Source organism: Eutrigla gurnardus, assembly GCF_963514095.1.
Source record: "Eutrigla gurnardus genome assembly, chromosome: 22".
Lineage (NCBI taxonomy): Eukaryota > Metazoa > Chordata > Actinopteri > Perciformes > Triglidae > Eutrigla > Eutrigla gurnardus.
The window spans coordinates 11665408-11682754 of record NC_139933.1 but is presented as its reverse complement, the minus strand read 5'-3'; the positions used below and the strand labels follow the sequence as shown (position 1 = coordinate 11682754).

The 17347-nt window shown below is 46.9% G+C and overlaps 1 protein-coding gene across 6 annotated transcripts in view; it reads right to left on the bottom strand.

Annotated features, from left to right (window-relative positions):
* Positions 1–17347, bottom strand: part of raraa (retinoic acid receptor, alpha a) — a 132226-nt gene that overhangs the window by 33307 nt on the left and 81572 nt on the right. Inside the window, exon 1 of one of the 6 annotated variants that reach the window (XM_084039616.1) lies at positions 3441–4384. The exons of the other annotated variants lie outside the window; for them this stretch is intronic. Within the exon in view, the coding sequence (XP_083895742.1) occupies positions 3441–3618 (178 nt within the window). The 5' untranslated portion in view covers positions 3619–4384. Of the gene's footprint in view, positions 1–3440; positions 4385–17347 lie in introns of those variants that run through there. 6 annotated transcript variants of the gene reach the window in all.

The following is a 17347-nucleotide window of genomic DNA, read 5'->3' as shown; positions in this document are numbered from 1 at the left end:
GAAATAGTACGAGGCTCAGGGACTTGGCATTGACTATAAGCACAAAGGAATATTATGGCCTGGAATTTGCATTACTGCTCTATGTCCACAAACTCACAAGCTGTAATTTTTTTTACAAAAAATGTAAGCAGCTTTGCCAATAAATCCTGAGCGGCTTGATTGAGAAAATACATTCTGTACTTTATGTTCTCGATAGACGACCTTTCCTCCAGCTGTTTACAACAGCAACCTCCCCTCAATGTCAGAACTTGCCAGTACTCTGGCCAGTTCTGTTCGGGGACAGGACAATCCTCTATTTATACTCGCTTGTTCGTGTTTTTCCCAAATTCACAGCAAATGCTTGCCAAATAAAATCTGCATGTATAAATAAAAGAGGGGGGTGGTGGTGTTGATATTCGCAGCTCTTTCACAAGGCCAACGCCAATCTGCTCGCTTGCACAACGTCCAAACACATCACCCACAGTTTTCCGTGTTGATGCCGATCAGCACAAACAATAGGGATGCTCTCGCTGTGCAGTCTCGATGCCGCAGCTTCCAAGAAAGCCAAAAGAGAGAACACATGGGTTTGCACTTCACCAGCAAAGCTCCAACCTTGTGCTTTTTTTTTTCCCTCTTAAAAAAATTGCACTCCTACCAACCTCTCCCTTCATCATTGCCCAAAATTGCTCCTGCTCTTACAGTCCGTTGCACCAAAAAACAATAAAATGCCATCTGTTTTTTCTTGGGTCGCGTCTCCTGCTAGGCAAAAGGACTTCCGCACTTAAATACCACATGAGTCAGATTAAGCTGCCAGTCACTTGCCCCTCAGACACATAGCGTTCGTGTCCAATAGCCCACTTGGCAGGCTCTGCCTTCAGGAGACAGACTAGCTAAAGCTCGGCCTTCTCTCTGCCTCGTCTACTCTCTATGGAAATCCCTGGTGACCGCTTTTTTTTCTGTACAGTGGACAGCTTGAGAAAAAAAACAAAGAGCAAGAAGCCTATGGGCCGGTGAGCATTTAAGCCCACCATGCAATCCCTCTTTCCTTCATACCCCCCATTTTTTAGTGTGTGACAGTCATGTGAACAAGGCCATGCACATTCTTTCATGCATGAGCCCATAATTGCTGTAAGGATTCTGACAGGCACTCAGTGAAAAAAATCAAATGCATTTAATCTGCGAGACGGAAAGCCCCTTTCCCCGTAAAGATTCAGCATTGTTGCTCTGAATAACTGGGTCGTAAGCTTGCTGACACCGCCTGTGTGCAGACAAACCTGCGCCGACAGCCACTGGATGGCAACAGTCAAAGCGCTAAAGTGGCAGCATATTGTAAAGAACTAATAACACTAGGGATGAAGTGTCCATATGATCTGGATTTGTGCCCAGTCGCTTAATAGGTCCAGGAGGCCGTTTCCTCCAGAGAAGATGTCATTGAGTGCACTCTTAAAGTCAGAGCGCTCCTCTGCAGAGTAATGAATAGTTAGACCCAATGTGGAGAGGTTGAAAAAACTAAAAGAAAAGTTCAACTCCACCAGCAATCTGTTTCCAAACCCACGTGCAGAGGATAACATACCATGAGCTACAGTCTGTGAAGTTTGTATTTTAGAAAAAGAGTCCAGAAAGAGACAGAGCCAGCAGATGTTTTTTGGGATTGTCTCGTGCTTTTGGGCCCGAATGCTTTAGAAAGGAGGTGAAAAAACTGAAATCTCACTCTGTTTCATCTATTTTGTTTTCTATCCCGATGATCCAATAAGCCTTCGAGCCACGTGATGACACTAACCAATGTTATGTGCCCCCCCCCCACCCAAACACTACTCCCTGCTTGTGCACTAAATTTTTCATTACATTCAAGCAGTAAGGCAAAGAGCAGCTATGCTACCCCCCACCTAACCACACACACACACACACACACACACACACACACACACACACACACACACACACACACACACACACACACACACACACACACACACACACACACACACACACACACACACACACACACAATGTGGAGCCGAGTAGGGATCAGAGGTCTTTTCCTGGGCCAAACCCCCCGGTCTCCCTCAGACGGGCTCACATGGTTTGAATCAATGCTGCCACTAGAACGCTTTAGTGGGTCTGTTCGATAAATACTGCGAAGCTCGCTGGATATCTGCTTTGAAAAACGTGTGCCAGCTGCGCTTACTGTCTAGAGGAATCTCCAATCTCGTGCAAAAAAAAATAAATAAAAAGCAGCAAAAAAGAGCAAACAACACATTTTTTGAGTGCGTTTGTCATTGCTGCCAAACGTCAGAAAATTCCCGTTTAAATTCCCCTTTGTCGTGTGTTTCTATAGTCTTGAGACGAGGAGGAAATTGGCCCTTAAGAGCCTGCGGAGAACCCTGCCTTTTACACTCCTTCAGCTGTGAAAGACAACAGAGCTATCTCTTCTGCAAAGGCCCTGCTTGAGCTTTGTGCGGCGCAGCTCCTTTGAGCTGAAGAATAGGAACGGCCTCCTCGATACTTTGTTGTTGCAATAAAACTCTCTCTTATTGTGGCAGGCGGCGTATCAGTAAACTGAAATCTCCCATGACTGGCGGTGGTTACTTGATCCAGGAAAAGAAAAAGGGAGAAGAAAAAGAAAAAAGCTCTAAAACAAGCACCACAGTGAATCACTTATCAAAACTAAGTCGTACTGAAAAGCATCATCAGATGCTGTGCTATTTTTAGACATGGCGGAAAAGCCCGTCTGGCACATGAGCCTAAAAATGATCATTTCTGGTTGCATTTATCAGAATGTTTATTCTAACATTCACATGTATGTTCTGTATTAAGATAATTGATTTGAACGTCACGTGGTACAAAATGCCATTCTTGGAGAACACTGTGTCGTCATGATTCCACCCCCAGTCTAGCTACCTGATATAAACCACTGGTTTAAAATACATTTCATTGGATTGGCGCGTCAGATATAGACGGGAGCGTCCGGTCGAAGAGGCCGCGCTGCTCAGGAACGCTGCTGGCACCGCCGGTGCAGATATCCAGATTACCAGAGGAAACCGACGGATAACACTGGCAGGAAAGTTTGATCTGATTAACGTTGGCTGTGTGCTCGCAGGACCTCGTTTGCATTAAGTGCATATTTCGGGAACGCGAAAGCTTTTGGTGTAACGTGGTCTGGATGAGCGCGCCGCAGCCTCGCAGACGTTTCTTAGAAGAAGACGGAAAAGAAAGCCAGCCGGGGCGCACACAGAGGCAGAGGAGGGAGGCAGAGACGAAAGTGGGTCAAGTATATATAATGCAGTTATGAAGCTCTGTGGTGAGAACATGCAACGCTGTTTGGCACAAACCATCAGGTTTGAATCAGAATGCAACAATAAAGACCTAATAACGTTTAATATAAAACAATCATGACACACAGGCGAGCGTGGAGGCTTTAACTTCCCCGGTTAGTGGAATGAAGTTGAGGAGGCACCTACAGTGATTGGAGCCGTTCCAGTGCTGGTTCCTGATGGACGTGCTGTAGGGATGGGGCGCACCGGGCACCAGTCCTTTCTCCGGGATCAAGCATCCTCGGCTCTGGTTGTAGTAATCCATCATTAAAAACGGGTTCGGGCTGGGATTCAGACCCACAACGTCCACGCTCTCATACATCATACGGAGCAGGACGATGGCAGGGGGTTATTGTCAAAAAAATAAAACAAACAAACAACAAAAAAACTGCAGAAAAACGCGAGAGGGGTTTTTCAGCGGGGGTGAAACTGCATTAAAATCGGAGGTAAGGTGGTAAATCCAAGCACAGCGGGAACATTTCAACGTTTGGCATCTTCTCGCGGCGCTCTATTGATCGAAACCCCCTCAGAAAAAAAACCCCCGAGGAGTGAATCGGTGTCTGAAACGAGCCTTTAATCGTCTGCGCTCAATTTGGAGTCATGATTTTCACACACAAAAAAGAGCAGTCTGCGTGGCGTCCAACGCAACAACGCGGCCGGGAATGTGCACTTAATAACTTCAGCGGAATAGATCGGTCCTTTCGGCCTGTGAGGCTGTATCCACCACCATAAAGAGGGAAAAAACACGCCGATATATGTGGTTTAAATCCAAAGAGAACACAGATCTCCCACGCCCGCGTCACGACAACACGGGGGGAATCAGCGGCGCGGAGATCGGGGGAGGAAATTCCGTCTAGTTGCAGTTCGTCCTTCGGGTTACGGCGGCTTGTCCCGTCTGCGCCCGCCGCTGGTGGACTCCTGTCAGCCCCGTGGATGAACCGGTCTCCCTCCGTGCGCTACAACAACCGGCGGCTTACCTCGGTGAGACCCAGCTCTCCGGTATCCCATGAAACACGCCGGGCAGCCTTGTTTGTATTCGGGGGGGAGAGTGAGAGGAGAGACGCCTAAATCATTCCCACACCAAATCGTGAGGCTATCATGTTCTGCAAAAAAATGTGACAAGGCACAGCAGCTGAAGGCTTTGGCTCCACCCCCACTAGGCTCGTTTTTTTTTTCTCTCCCCTTCCTACCCCTCGCTCTCTTTTCATGCGTTTGCTCCTCCCACGTTTAACCCCTTCAGGGACGTCACCGTGGATCTCCCTCTCTCCAAACCCGGGCCCTGCCCCCCCCTCCCCCCACCGGCTTCTCCAATTTAGGTGCGGGGGCTTTAAATAAAAATGTATTTGAGGACGTGATTAAGTTATATAAGCTCAGTAATGAGTCCTTCATATCTTTACACCGGAATTCATTGACTTAATGAGAGCCGCACCAGACTGTATCGCTCTCTCGCTCTTTTTTTCCTGGAAGTTCCCCTCTATGTTCTCACTCTTTATTTGGGGCTCCTCCTTCCAACTAATTTGACCCTTTCCCCCCATGCTCTCATCAGTCCCTACCCTCAGATTTTTCTCTCCCCCAGCCCTGTCTCCCTAATTTGCCTAATGCTATGCGGCTGAACTTTTCCTGAACCCAGGAGAAGTAGGCAGCCTCACCTCCTGGTGACCCACTGGCTGACTCGGATTCGCCTTTCTGGCTCACTCTCATCCCACATTATTCAAGGTTTCCCACCTTGTGCGCTCGGTGCGACGGCATTACACTATTCCTCGAGCGCTGCCCGGAGAGAGGCGCCATAAAGTAACAAAAGTGTCGCCCGGTCACGGTAAGCGACGCTTAACTTTTCATCGCAGCGTAGTGGAATCAAGTCCAGGAAGTTGTTTGCGTCAGACTTGCACCACCTCCCTATTAACAATGTTACTCCACCTATACTCTGCAACATTCCATGCAACATTGTTGCAACTTGTTATGCCAAAGCTGTCACAGCAGGACACCAAACGCATTGATATTTCCTTTTTCCGCAGTCAGGCGATGCCAATGACAATGCTGAAAGAGGGGCGTTCACGGCCCTGCAAGAAAACATAAACACAAACACCTCACCGACCTCACGTCGGGGTGTTGACAGGTAACCTGAGCCTTTCAAAAACATTGACCTGTGATTGTCATGTGATCTGGAGTACAGCTGTCGGCTCAAGTCGCCTGCGCATGTTCAACGGTGGAGATTAAGGTCAAACACCTACTAGATGTAATTTAGAGGACAGGCTAGTTTTTTTTTCACCATCACATTTGCTAAACTGAAAATCAAGCTTTTCTTTTCAAACTTTTCTTAATGGACCTGAAATGCCCACTTGGAGAGAAAACACTTGCTACATAAATAGCCTACATATAAATGATCTGCATTAAAAGTGGAAATGGCCAGAAAACCTGTGTGATTTATGTTGTAATCTACACCGCTGCCTGAACAATGCTCCTCCTCCTCCCCCACTTTCCCTACACCTGAGCCACAGGCCACAGCTGGGTCTGACCAACACGGTTTCTGAGAGGGATTATCTGCATGGAGCCTGGCAGGGGGGCTTGGCCCGCTCCGCCCCGACTGACTGTGACACTTATTTAATGCAGGCCCCAGTGTGTTTACCCTGCCTGATAAGAGCCCAGTGTGCAGGCCTGGGCCGCGGCGACCCCTCGCCTGCACTGATAGCGTAGCCACACATTCCTTGACAGGATTAGTCCTATGAGTAATGGCTGTCAGAAAATGCTAATTTTCCCGGCTCTGTTTTCTTCTCCAAGGGGAGAGCATTCATCCTCGGGTAATACACTGTGATCGCATAAAAGCTAAGAGATAACGGATTGTTGATCATTGCTTATTATGGAGGGGGAAAGGAAGAATACAAGATTAGACATGAAGTCCTTTAACCACAGTTGTTTTTAAATGGAAAAAGTCACTTTCTCATCCTTAAAAAGGGCTGAATGTTTTCAGGTGCCTAAGATGACCTTAAATAGATCTGAATGATGAATCGATCATGGTGAATTTCATTTTCAGGATAATCGTAAATATAAGATGTTGAGCTCATTATCATCAAAAATGTTTCTTAACACCATGTAAAAAGTGATGCCAGTATTTTAAGAGTTCTAAGCATAATTTGATGATTATTGGGAAAATGTCATGAATCGCAGTTATTTTGATGTTGACATGACATTTTCATATCGTCCCATGCCGAGTCACTTGAGGGATGTATTACATCACATTGATGGAAGAATAAAGTGCTGGTTTGATGCCAGGTGGTGTCTAAATGGGAGTGACTCATCACAAACAAGCACACACACATACACATGAGTGTAAGTGCTCATAGACACTTAACAATCGGTGCCATGACTGTAAGGAAAGTGAGAGCGGTCAGTGGTTTGTTTTGCATCTTTATGACAGTAAAGTAAAAGGATAAAAAAGAGTCACAGGAGGTTTCGGCCCACGTAAACACAGCAGTCCAGGTGGCTGCTCCTGACCCAGCATCAATAAGCACCACACTCCTGAGAACACAGAAAAGTACTTTGGCGGGAAGCAAAGCCGGGGAGAATGAGATTGCGTCTCCAGCCTCGGTTACATTCAGCTTTCAAAGTGCTGTTGCATCAAATCCAAGGCAAACCGATGAAAGGCTCTGATTAAAGCAGCATTCAGAAGTGGAGGCTTTTCAGAAAACAGATGGTTATAGAAGTGCGTATAGAGGGATACCACCAGTGGTAAACATAGCAACTTGATTCTGAGAAAATCTGGAGCTGAGCGTCCAGCGAAGTTGGGGGAGTGGGGGAGGGAGGGGAGGAGGGTTTTAGGAGGGTATTCAAAGAGTTTTATGAGTAAGGGCGGAGAGGAGATTGCTGGCTGGACCTTGAGGGTGTCAAACTATTTTTACTGCCCCCACTCTCGTTCTTTCTTAGCTCAATCTGGGGTGTTAGGACGCAGTAAAACGTGCTCTCCTTGCCATTCCTCCCCCAAGGAGATATCCAGGTCTGTCACGCTGTGGGGCAACACATGCTGTCTGCATGTCAGCAGTATTATCCTATGACTGTGATGATCTGCACCGTAATCCCCTCCGCCCCCGCTCAAACCCGTGGCAGGGGCCCAGCAGCCAACTTCCTCATGCCACCAGGCTCACGTCTCCCCCGGGTGCACGTCGGCGTGTGTTTATTTCTCAGCGTGTGTGTGTGTGTGTCGAGGTGCATGTTTGCTTTCAAGTCTACCTGAAACTACCACTCTGTTCCCCTTGCTGCCATTACGGTTTCTGTGTGTGTTTGTTTGCACAGCTGGTTTTGTGCAGCCCGGACAGGCAGCACCAGCCAAACCCAACAGCTGTGCTCCCCGACAGCGAGCCAATGTGTAATGAGGGCCCGACCCTTCGATGTGAGAACAAGCTGCAGTTATCGATGAACACTGTACCGCTTCCACCTCCTTTCTGTCAGTCTACTGCACACACACACACACACACACACACACACACACACACACACTAAAAGCATGACCCCAAGTCAAACTGTTCTATAGATCTCTACATCGGTGCTTTGCTATCCTCAGTGTGTGTGACTGTCTTTTCTAAAAAAAAAAAGGACCCTCTTAGTGGCTGCAGGGATTTTGTGAAAGCTACCCCCCCGTCATTATCCCTTTAATGTCCCTCTGACAGCAGATTCCAGCATTTATGGTACAAGCCTATATCTGCCCATAAAGCCTTTTATTGTTTAGCCCAGCTCTATGGTGGCCGTAACCTGGTTTTCCCATTTTTTATGGGACCTTCACTATATCACAGGGGGGAGGACAAAGCTGCCCACCATCGGTGTTTACCAAAGTATGGCCTACTCATAAATCCATCATGGCCGGCGGCATTCTGGAAATACCTCAGCTCAGGGAGAGAAAGAGAGAGAGGAGGAGGAGGGGGCATAGCTTATTGTATAGCTTGTAATCGCCCACACTCTACGGCCTTGAGTTAGAGGACCCATCTCCGCAATGATCATTAGGTCTATGTTCCTGTGCACAGTCCATCACTCAGCAAATCAAGGGAAAATTGCTATGGATGTTACCCTGGAGGAAGGATATCTCAATATCAGTCATCCCGGACTTGGAATGGCCCCCCATTAGCTGTCAAAAACAGGGAGATATTTAGTACATACGGATGGACACACCGCTAATTCAATTAAGAAAGACAAGAAGGACAGAGAATGAAACACAGAGCAACCTAGAGGGAAGCTAGAACCGACTAAACAGTATGAAAACTGCAGAAAAGAAGTTTTGTAGTATTGAAAAGGTCAGGATTCTTTCAGTAGAATAAGTAGTGTTTGCTGAAAGTATAAATTAGTGGGCCAGTGATGTCTGGATTCAAAAAACTGCCTACATTTAGGAATTAATTATGTTGATAGAGAAGTAAGTTTTATTAAATTCATCTAAGAACTGCAGATTTCCCAGGTGAGCTCTGGTATTTCACCACTTCATGCCGAAAGTGTGGGTCCCGATTCGTGAAGGAGAGGAGCACATTTTTTTTACGTGCCATCTCAGTGATATAGAAAAGATAAAAAAGAGTAAGAAGCAGGCATGAGGTAGTGTGAGGAGGCTTAGGCAAAGAGATGGTCTGCACCAGGAAAAGCACAGAGGGAGAGACAGACATGAAGAGAATTCACTGTGGCAACAACAACTCAATCTACATCCTATTCATCTACGCATGACACCATTCAATTCTCCACCCAGGTTCTGGACGGCAGCCTCGACCTCATGGCCTGAACTCACGGAAAAGACAGACCAAGTGAGAAGCTGAGGGAGCAGGGAAAAACCCATCTTCTTATCACACTTTCAAGCCTTGATTTTGCCAATCTTCCCCAATTTGAGTAGTTTCATGTCTCTCTAACAGAGATCACTGCTGTGTGGGTATCGAGGCAGTGTGTTTAAAGAAGCAGCTCTGTATCGCCAACATGCTGCCTCCTCTCCGCGGCATCCTCTCTCTCTCTCTCGCTGCGTTCTCTCTCTCCAGTGTCTGAAGTGCGGCAGAAGGCCGCTTTCCCGTTTTCCATTCAGAAGTGTGATGATCGGGGTGGCCTGGAGGGGATATGAGAGGAGGTTGTGGGGGGAGGAGGAGGAGGAAGTGGTTCGCTTTAAGTGGATTGCCCTCAGTCTTGTTGTGCCCAGCCTAAAGCATTATAACGCCTCGGCAAGTGACCCCCACTTGAGTGGTGCCCCTAACACCCACGCCGGGCAGGGCACGCTGATTGTTGTGCTTAGTACAAAGACCCAATGTGTGCCATGAACCGCGCAGAGGTTGGATAACTGCAGGCTGAATGTGCAGTCAACACTCACGGAAACGGTTGTGTGTGCACACGCGTGTGCGTGTGTGTGTGTGTGTGATACAGCCCTAATCCCGCCTTTGCTCTTTCATGAAACGGACTGCTCTCTCCTCAGCACACGTGCCTGTTGCATCCTGCGTTCCCGTGTTCTTAAGTGCGTGTACGTGCGGCGCCTGTGCCCGTCCCCGTGAAATGTCAGAAAAGTGCCGAGCTGGTTCAGATGTTAATGAAACATGTGAAATCCCCTGCTTAGCCAGCAAGTTTGGAGCTGGGGGGACAACAAAGGCCCGCGGGAGAGCAACAGACTGCCGCGGCTCAGAGAATGACAAATGCCCCTGCCATCGTCACCACTGTGGCCCCTGTTACCCTGCCTTTTATAAAGGGGGGGATCTCCCTCATTCTAACCTGGGGAGGGGAGCAGGAGGAGGGTTAATGGAATGGATGACTCCGCCACATTAAAAGAGAAGAGAGCAGAGCGATGAGGGTGAGGGAGGAGTCATCAGCATTTCAAAAGAATGAGGCGCAGGGAATGTAGATGGAGCCGCTACCCCTCTTTCTCTGCCATCTCTCTCACCCTCTCCGTTATTGTCCACCCCACACCCCTCCCCTATGTGTGTGTGTGTGTGTGTATATATTTATATGTATGAAAGAGATGAGTTAATTGGATGAGAGGCAGCGCCTTTTACCCACAAGTCCCAGAGGTGCATATGGGTCAACTTCATCCGAGAGCCGAGGACAACCCTGACAGTGAAACGTGCCCCCATCAGAGCGCGGATTTTCATTGCGCTGTGGTTTGTGTTCCGCAGTCAAAAGCGTCGCTCAGCTTAGCCACAGGCAGCAGGGAAGACGCTGGTCCTTTGTCAACAAACCCAGAGTACTGCTGTGAAAATTGATATCAATGTCAAACTTTTTGCCCCCGGGGCCCACCGACTTGTCCCGCTCTTGATATTAAGGCAGTAACAGCAAAGACAAACTCTGGAGGAAAATAGGGAAGTACTGAAAACATGACCGACGTCACGTGGCTTGTGATACCCATCGAACAACACAAAGCAACGTTTGTGCTGCTTCCGAAGAATGTTACAAATATCCTCACACTCTCAGTGACCGATGATTCAAGGAGTTCTACAAGTTAGAAGATACATTCAATTTATTAGTTATTAATATGTCACTTTTGTTAGTTTTTCCACTCTCATAAATGTAAGAAAGCTCAGATAAAAACACTTTAAGCCATCCAACTCTGAAGTTGATCAATTCAGCACTCCATCTGCTTTGAAACTGATAGAAATGAAGCTCAGCAGTCACTATGGCTACCCCAACCATCTGTGTTGTGCACCCATAGAGAGGGGAGGGGCTCAACAGTAAGTAAATAGGCTAATACAAAAAGTGAATGGCTCAGAAGGGCAGATCATTAGCTGGCCACATCTTACCATTCTCTGTGTGATACCAGGACAGGAGGGGGGTTGATACATGGAAACAGAAGCCTGATAATATTTAACCAGCGGCGATCTATCATCAATCTGGACTCGCCACACCCCCGCAAGCCCCCCCACACACACACACCACATCATCAGTCCTCGACCCGGCTCTGGCCTATTGTCATTAAAAACCCCCAGCTCCTTTTCACTCCTTATTCAATATTTTCGAGCCATTGTTCCACCTTACATGCCCCCTCTGAACTACATTACTTCTCCCACTCTGTGGTGAAAGGAGAGGCGCAACAGCCAGAAAAAAAAAATCACAATATCTTATAGTGTCAGCCGCAACAAAAACATCGGGCGGCTATGACAAAAGTCTAACTTTTGCATGAATTCTCGAGCACAAACTCCAAGGTGAAGCATGGACGCCTTCACACTATCACCCCTCGTACTTTCACATGCAGACACACACACACACACACACACACACGCACACACACACACACACACACACACACACACAAACAGTGACCCTGTGGCTTTGCTGGGCTCTTTGAATGGAAAAAGAGAAGTCATTTATCCGACTCATCCTCGCTGCACCTCGCAGCACCTTTTAAAAACACTCTTTATTCCTTGCTAACGCTAAAGCTGCACCACACTGACAGCATGATGGAAAGCCCCATTCTCCCTCCCTTTCTTCTTCTCTCTCTCTCTCTCCTTCTCCCCGCTGTCTCTGGAGCTCCTCCTGTCTTTCCATCCTCGCTGCCAACAATCCTTGCAGGAAAATAAAGGCCAAGCTTCAGTGACAATGTAAGAAAGTGTAGGTGTGTGTGTGTGTGCGTGTGTTTTGCAGATGTTTTGACATGGATCCCGTGTGTGTTCGCATGCTCAATCCGGGGGTAAAAGTTGCAGCAGTACAACGTGTAAATCAGCTGACAGCTGAGCTTGCTTACTTATGGAGGTGAGAGCAGGAGTGCTTGGGGCTGCTGGGGGGGCCTGGTGTGTCAGAGCTCATCAGGAGTTGACAAAATCATCCTCCACAAACTGTCAATATTGTGTCCTCTCACATTTTCACTTGGGTGTTCTGATGCTTTGTTGTAGCTTTCAATTGCTGTTCCACTCATTTTCAAAAGTGAATCCCAGCTTTGTCATCTCTCACTGAGGCTAATAAACGTTGACACCATGGCAGACCATACTATGTAAGATGTGTACACATTGGCATTAGTATTTTTGCATTTACATTTAGTGCATGTCAACTCCCCCCATTGCAAAATGCATCTCCAAACATTGTTGTTTGCAGTGAATAAACAAAGAGCGATGCACGTTTCAGTTAGCACACAGCGTAGCGACAGGCTGTCTAGACCCCTGTTTGACCATGGGTGTGCATGCTCTCAGGTCTGTGTGTATATCTGAAGTAGTCTCTATGCAACCAGGCAGACAACAACAATCAAACCTCTAACCTAGTTGGCCAACAGCCCATCTCTGTATATCTCCTTTTCTCTCTGGACAGATCATTCGTCACTCTCTCCCTCCCTCTTTCCCCCCCATACAGCATCCTGGTCCACAACATTAGTCCTAACAATACATGGATTCAAAACTTATATAGGGTAAGAAAAATTAAGAAATGGAGAAAGTGTTTCAAAGCCATAAAAAGAGGAAACAAGTGCTTTCAACCATATGTGACATCAGTATATATTGTCAATGTGACCAAGTGTATCTAAATGTAATGGATGTTAGTCTAGTTATCTGAGGGGCAGATCGGACACACAAAGGATGTGGGAGGATGTTCCTACAGTACAGCAATTAAAAGCAGTTTAGTAGCTGGTTGAGTGGAAGAGGTTTGGGGCTTTAAGCCTCCTGGACATGTGTTGTGGTCAAATCAACTAAACATATGTGATGGGTGGCGATTTCCCGCCTCAATCTCCTCCGCCCCGACATCACCACTCCTGTGTTTTATTGCTCAACGGTACGTCTGATCTCCTGCATTTGCAAACTTCAGTATTTTGAAAACGATTTTGCAAGTCCTGATACCTGTAGCAACTTTAACAAGAGCAAAATACAGTAAATGATGTTTAGAACATACGCAAGTACCAAAAGTAATGACTCATGGTGTCTACACTTCCCTTCTTTTACTGTAACTTCCCTATGTTGCAAAATGATTGACATCTAGATGTCGACTATTTGCACGCAACTTGGTTCGTGTGTGTGTGTGTGTGTGTGTGTGTGAGAGAGTGTTTGTGGGCCACAAACTAACTGGCACTATTTAAAATGACTGTTTAAACCCTCATCTTCCCACTCAGCTGGTCTTAAAGGTAACAGACACAACACAAATATTGTTGAGCCATAAGAGGGCGAGGGGTAATTATACTGCTCAAAAAATGAAGGGAACACTTCAGGGATGTCAATCTGTCCATTTAGGAAGCACAGGGGATTGAGAATCAGTTTCACCTGCTTTGGTGCAAATGAAAGTAATAACAGGTGTAATGGAGAGGCAAAAGCAAGACAACCCCAAAAAGGGAATGTTTTTGATGTGGTGGCCACAGACAGTTACTCTCTCCTTCTCCTTCCGGACTGATTCTAGTTCTGTGTTCTGCAAAGGCAGTCCGTGACTCCAGGATGACACATCCATATGTGAGGTCGCAAGAAGGTTTGCTGTGTCCCTGGTGCAGTGGGCCCTGGGTTTCTCCTGGCGCAGTGGGCCCTGGGTACCTCCTGATGCTGTGGGCCCTGGGTTTCTCCTGGTGCAGTGGGCCCTAGGTTTTTCCTGGTGCAGTGGGCCCTGGGTACCTCCTGGTGCAGTGGGCCCTGGGTTTCTCCTGGTGCAGTGGGCCCTGGGTTTCTCCTGGTGCAGTGGGCCCTGGGTTTCTCCTGGCGCAGTGGGCCCTGGGTACCTCCTGGCGCAGTGGGCCCTGGGTTTCTCCTGGTGCAGTGGGCCCTGGGTACCTCCTGGCGCAGTAGGCCCTGGGTTTCTCCTGGCGCAGTGGGCCCTGGGTACCTCCTGATGCAGTGGGCCCTGGGTTTCTCCTGGTGCAGTGCGCCCTAGGTTTCTCCTGGTGCAGTGGGCCCTGGGTACCTCCTGGTGCAGTGGGCCCTGGGTACCTCCTGGTGCAGTGGGCCCTGGGTACCTCCTGGTGCAGTGGGCCCTGGGTTTCTCCTGGTGCAGTGGGCCCTGGGTAACTCCTGGTGCAGGACAATGCAAGGCCTCATGTGTCCAGAGTGTGTAGGCAGTTCCTGAATGACGAAGGTATTGATGCCATTGACTGGCCCTCACGTTCCCCTGACATAAATCCAATTGAGCACCTATGGGAAGTTATGTATCGTTGCATCCACAGACTGTCCAGGAAGTCACTGATGCCCTGATCCAGGGTCTGAGAGGAGATCCCCCAGGACACCATCCACCAACTCATCAGGAGCAGCCCAGACGTTGTTGGGAGTGCATACAGGCATTGTCGGATCAGCCTACCATTTCAAATTGTTACTTGGATTTTCAGTGATGAATCCAGCCCTCAATGGGTCGATGATTTCTGTTTCCATTGACCGTTGTCACGTCATTTTCTTCTCACCAAATTATACAAAGTACATCAGTAAAGATTTTCAACATGAATAATTTGTTCATCAAGATGTGATGTGGGATTTAAGTGTTCCCTTACACTGTGTTGAATTATAATAGATATGAATCACGCAGTAGCATAATATATGATATTAATATAAAGCGTTGACCATAAATATGCAAAAATATGAAAATGATTCAAATAAAAACGTAATACACTTACAGTAGGTTATCTATTACCTGCATAATGGAGATATTTTCAGATTAACAGAGACAAAAAAAAAAGGAAGCTGCATACAGATTAGATCCTCTAATTGGAAGAGTGGCGGTTTCGATCCCGGCTCCTCCAGTCCGCATGCCAAAATGTTCCTGGGGCAAGATTCTCAAGCCCAAATTGCTCCCGAAGGCTGTGCCATCTGTGTGCGAATGTGCATCAGATTAGATCCTGATGGGCAGATGGCACCTTTGCATGGCAGCCTCAGCCAGCAGTGTATAAATGTGTGTGTGTGTGAATGGGTTAATGTTGTAGTGCATACACCGACATGCAATCAACCAGTCAAGAGAAAGCAGAGAAGGTGTAGACTTTAAACGTCCCCAATAAATGATGGATATGCGGTGCCAGAGTCAGTATATTGATAAAAGTCTATCATTGTCCAGCCCTTAACATATAGAGTCTCTTCTAATGGGGGAGATGGCAACTATGACACAAGTGAAGAAACTGCGTGTGAATAATTCATGAATGAGAAAGCGACAGTTAACGAGAGAGTGTCATTGGACACTGACGTTCATCCATCCATCCATCCATCCATCGAACCACCCTCATCCACCCTCTCTCGCTCTATCTATCTTTCTGCTCTGGGGAGTTCAGATAAAGGATAATGGATCTGCTGACATTCATCTGTCCCAAAAAAGTTCACATTAAAAAAAAAACCCATTTGTATGGAGCAGCATGCAAATGCACACACACACACACACACAGGTGTGTACACAGACACACACTCACATGCGTAGGACACGTGCCGTAATGCATACAGTGTTACACACACACACACGCATATAAAACATTCTACAACATGTGCTGTATGCTAATGGCCTCAGCTATTACAATTTGCGCATTTATGAATACTTTGCACCCATTCCCTATGATTTGGCGATAAAGCAAGTTGGCCAGCCGGCTTGCACACAAAACACTCCCTCCCCTTCTCAGTCTCACGCACACAAATAATACCCTGCAGGCCTGGCGCTGAGGGAGTTGCGAGACTACACCTCAGGGTTCAACGGTCAAACCCAGGCAGTTAGCCAGAGTGCTCTGGGCTGAACTTGGAGTGATGATCATAATTTGTGCCTGAGAGGCTTCTGCTGAATAACAATGGCCAATAATGCGATGACACCGACGATGCCCATGTGCGTGTCACACCCACGGTTTTAGGCCCCGCAGATGCTGCCTATTAACAAATGAATGAGTCAGACGCAGATGCACCCAGGTCGTAGACAGAAGCAAAGTCACTTCCATGTATCTGGATAGAGACGAGCTAATTAAACAGGTTGATTCGATAGATGTGCACACACAATCAATGGCTTGAGTTAGAAGTAAATGGGTCTGAGGTATTACCAAGAGAGCGACACTCACACCCACAAAGGGAGCAAAAGCACAGCGAAACAATATTTCCAGCTGTCTTTCCAAATCATACCTACAGTTTTTTTGACTCATATTATAATAGTCGTGAGCAACACACTTTTTTAAAACTCTCCTCGGTGTTGTGTTCAGTGAAGATTTGACATATGAGATTTGAAGATAGGCTGCCATAAAGCTATTTAAGGTGCTTTGTTAAAGTCCACACACACACACACGCACACACACACACACACACACACACACAGCAAATCCCACCATCAGCAACATGCAGGTGCACGATCATTCCAGCAAGGAGACACAATGGACACCATCCTCTCTCCCTCTGTGCCTAAAACCCAGTCGTCTGGCAAAACAGCTGAGTGGGACACATCATCCAGAGTTTTTCTGTTGTCCCAAAGCGAAGCCACACAATATGGCTGACACACACACACACACACACACACACACACACTCAACGACAATGGCAGAACCTAATTCACCGAGCGAACAGCATTTTTGTTTTTCATATTTAGCTTAAAGATTGTTGCACTATTAATGTGCAGAATGTTTTAATGTTGTTGTCTTCAAAGCTATGGTTTATATAACCAGCACATCCTCTAATAGCCGAATATCAGTCAGACTAGCATGCTTTATATTGTATTTATTTGTAGAAGGAAAAAAACACTTCATTGGAGATGAAAACATATTTTATTTCCTGGAATGGGCCGCTGTTGGCATGGTAACTAATGCAATTAGAGAACTGCCTCTTAGAAAAGAAAAATACAATTTGGCAGCAACATCTAGTTTCAAGGAAGTAAGCACTTAATTCCAAGAATAGAACAGAATATAGATTTGAAGCGTAATGGGGAATAATAACAGACCTTGAACATTCATTTACAGTTGCTTGATGAACAAGTATTCAAACAAATTAAACTGTCTTCATCACAGAACTCCATTCATCAAATCTATTTGTTGCTTATTAAAATCATTAACCGCGGGGTTCCGTAACACGTCTCACCATTCGGCCTGTTGAGGCGCTGGTTTGATCTCTGAATCGGCTAATTGACAACGATTCCTTCATTCTCTGGAGTTCACCTCACTGTAGTGTGTTCATTTCTTCAGACTTTCAGACCTTTGATCTTTCCTCACTACTTCCTCCGTCCTCTCA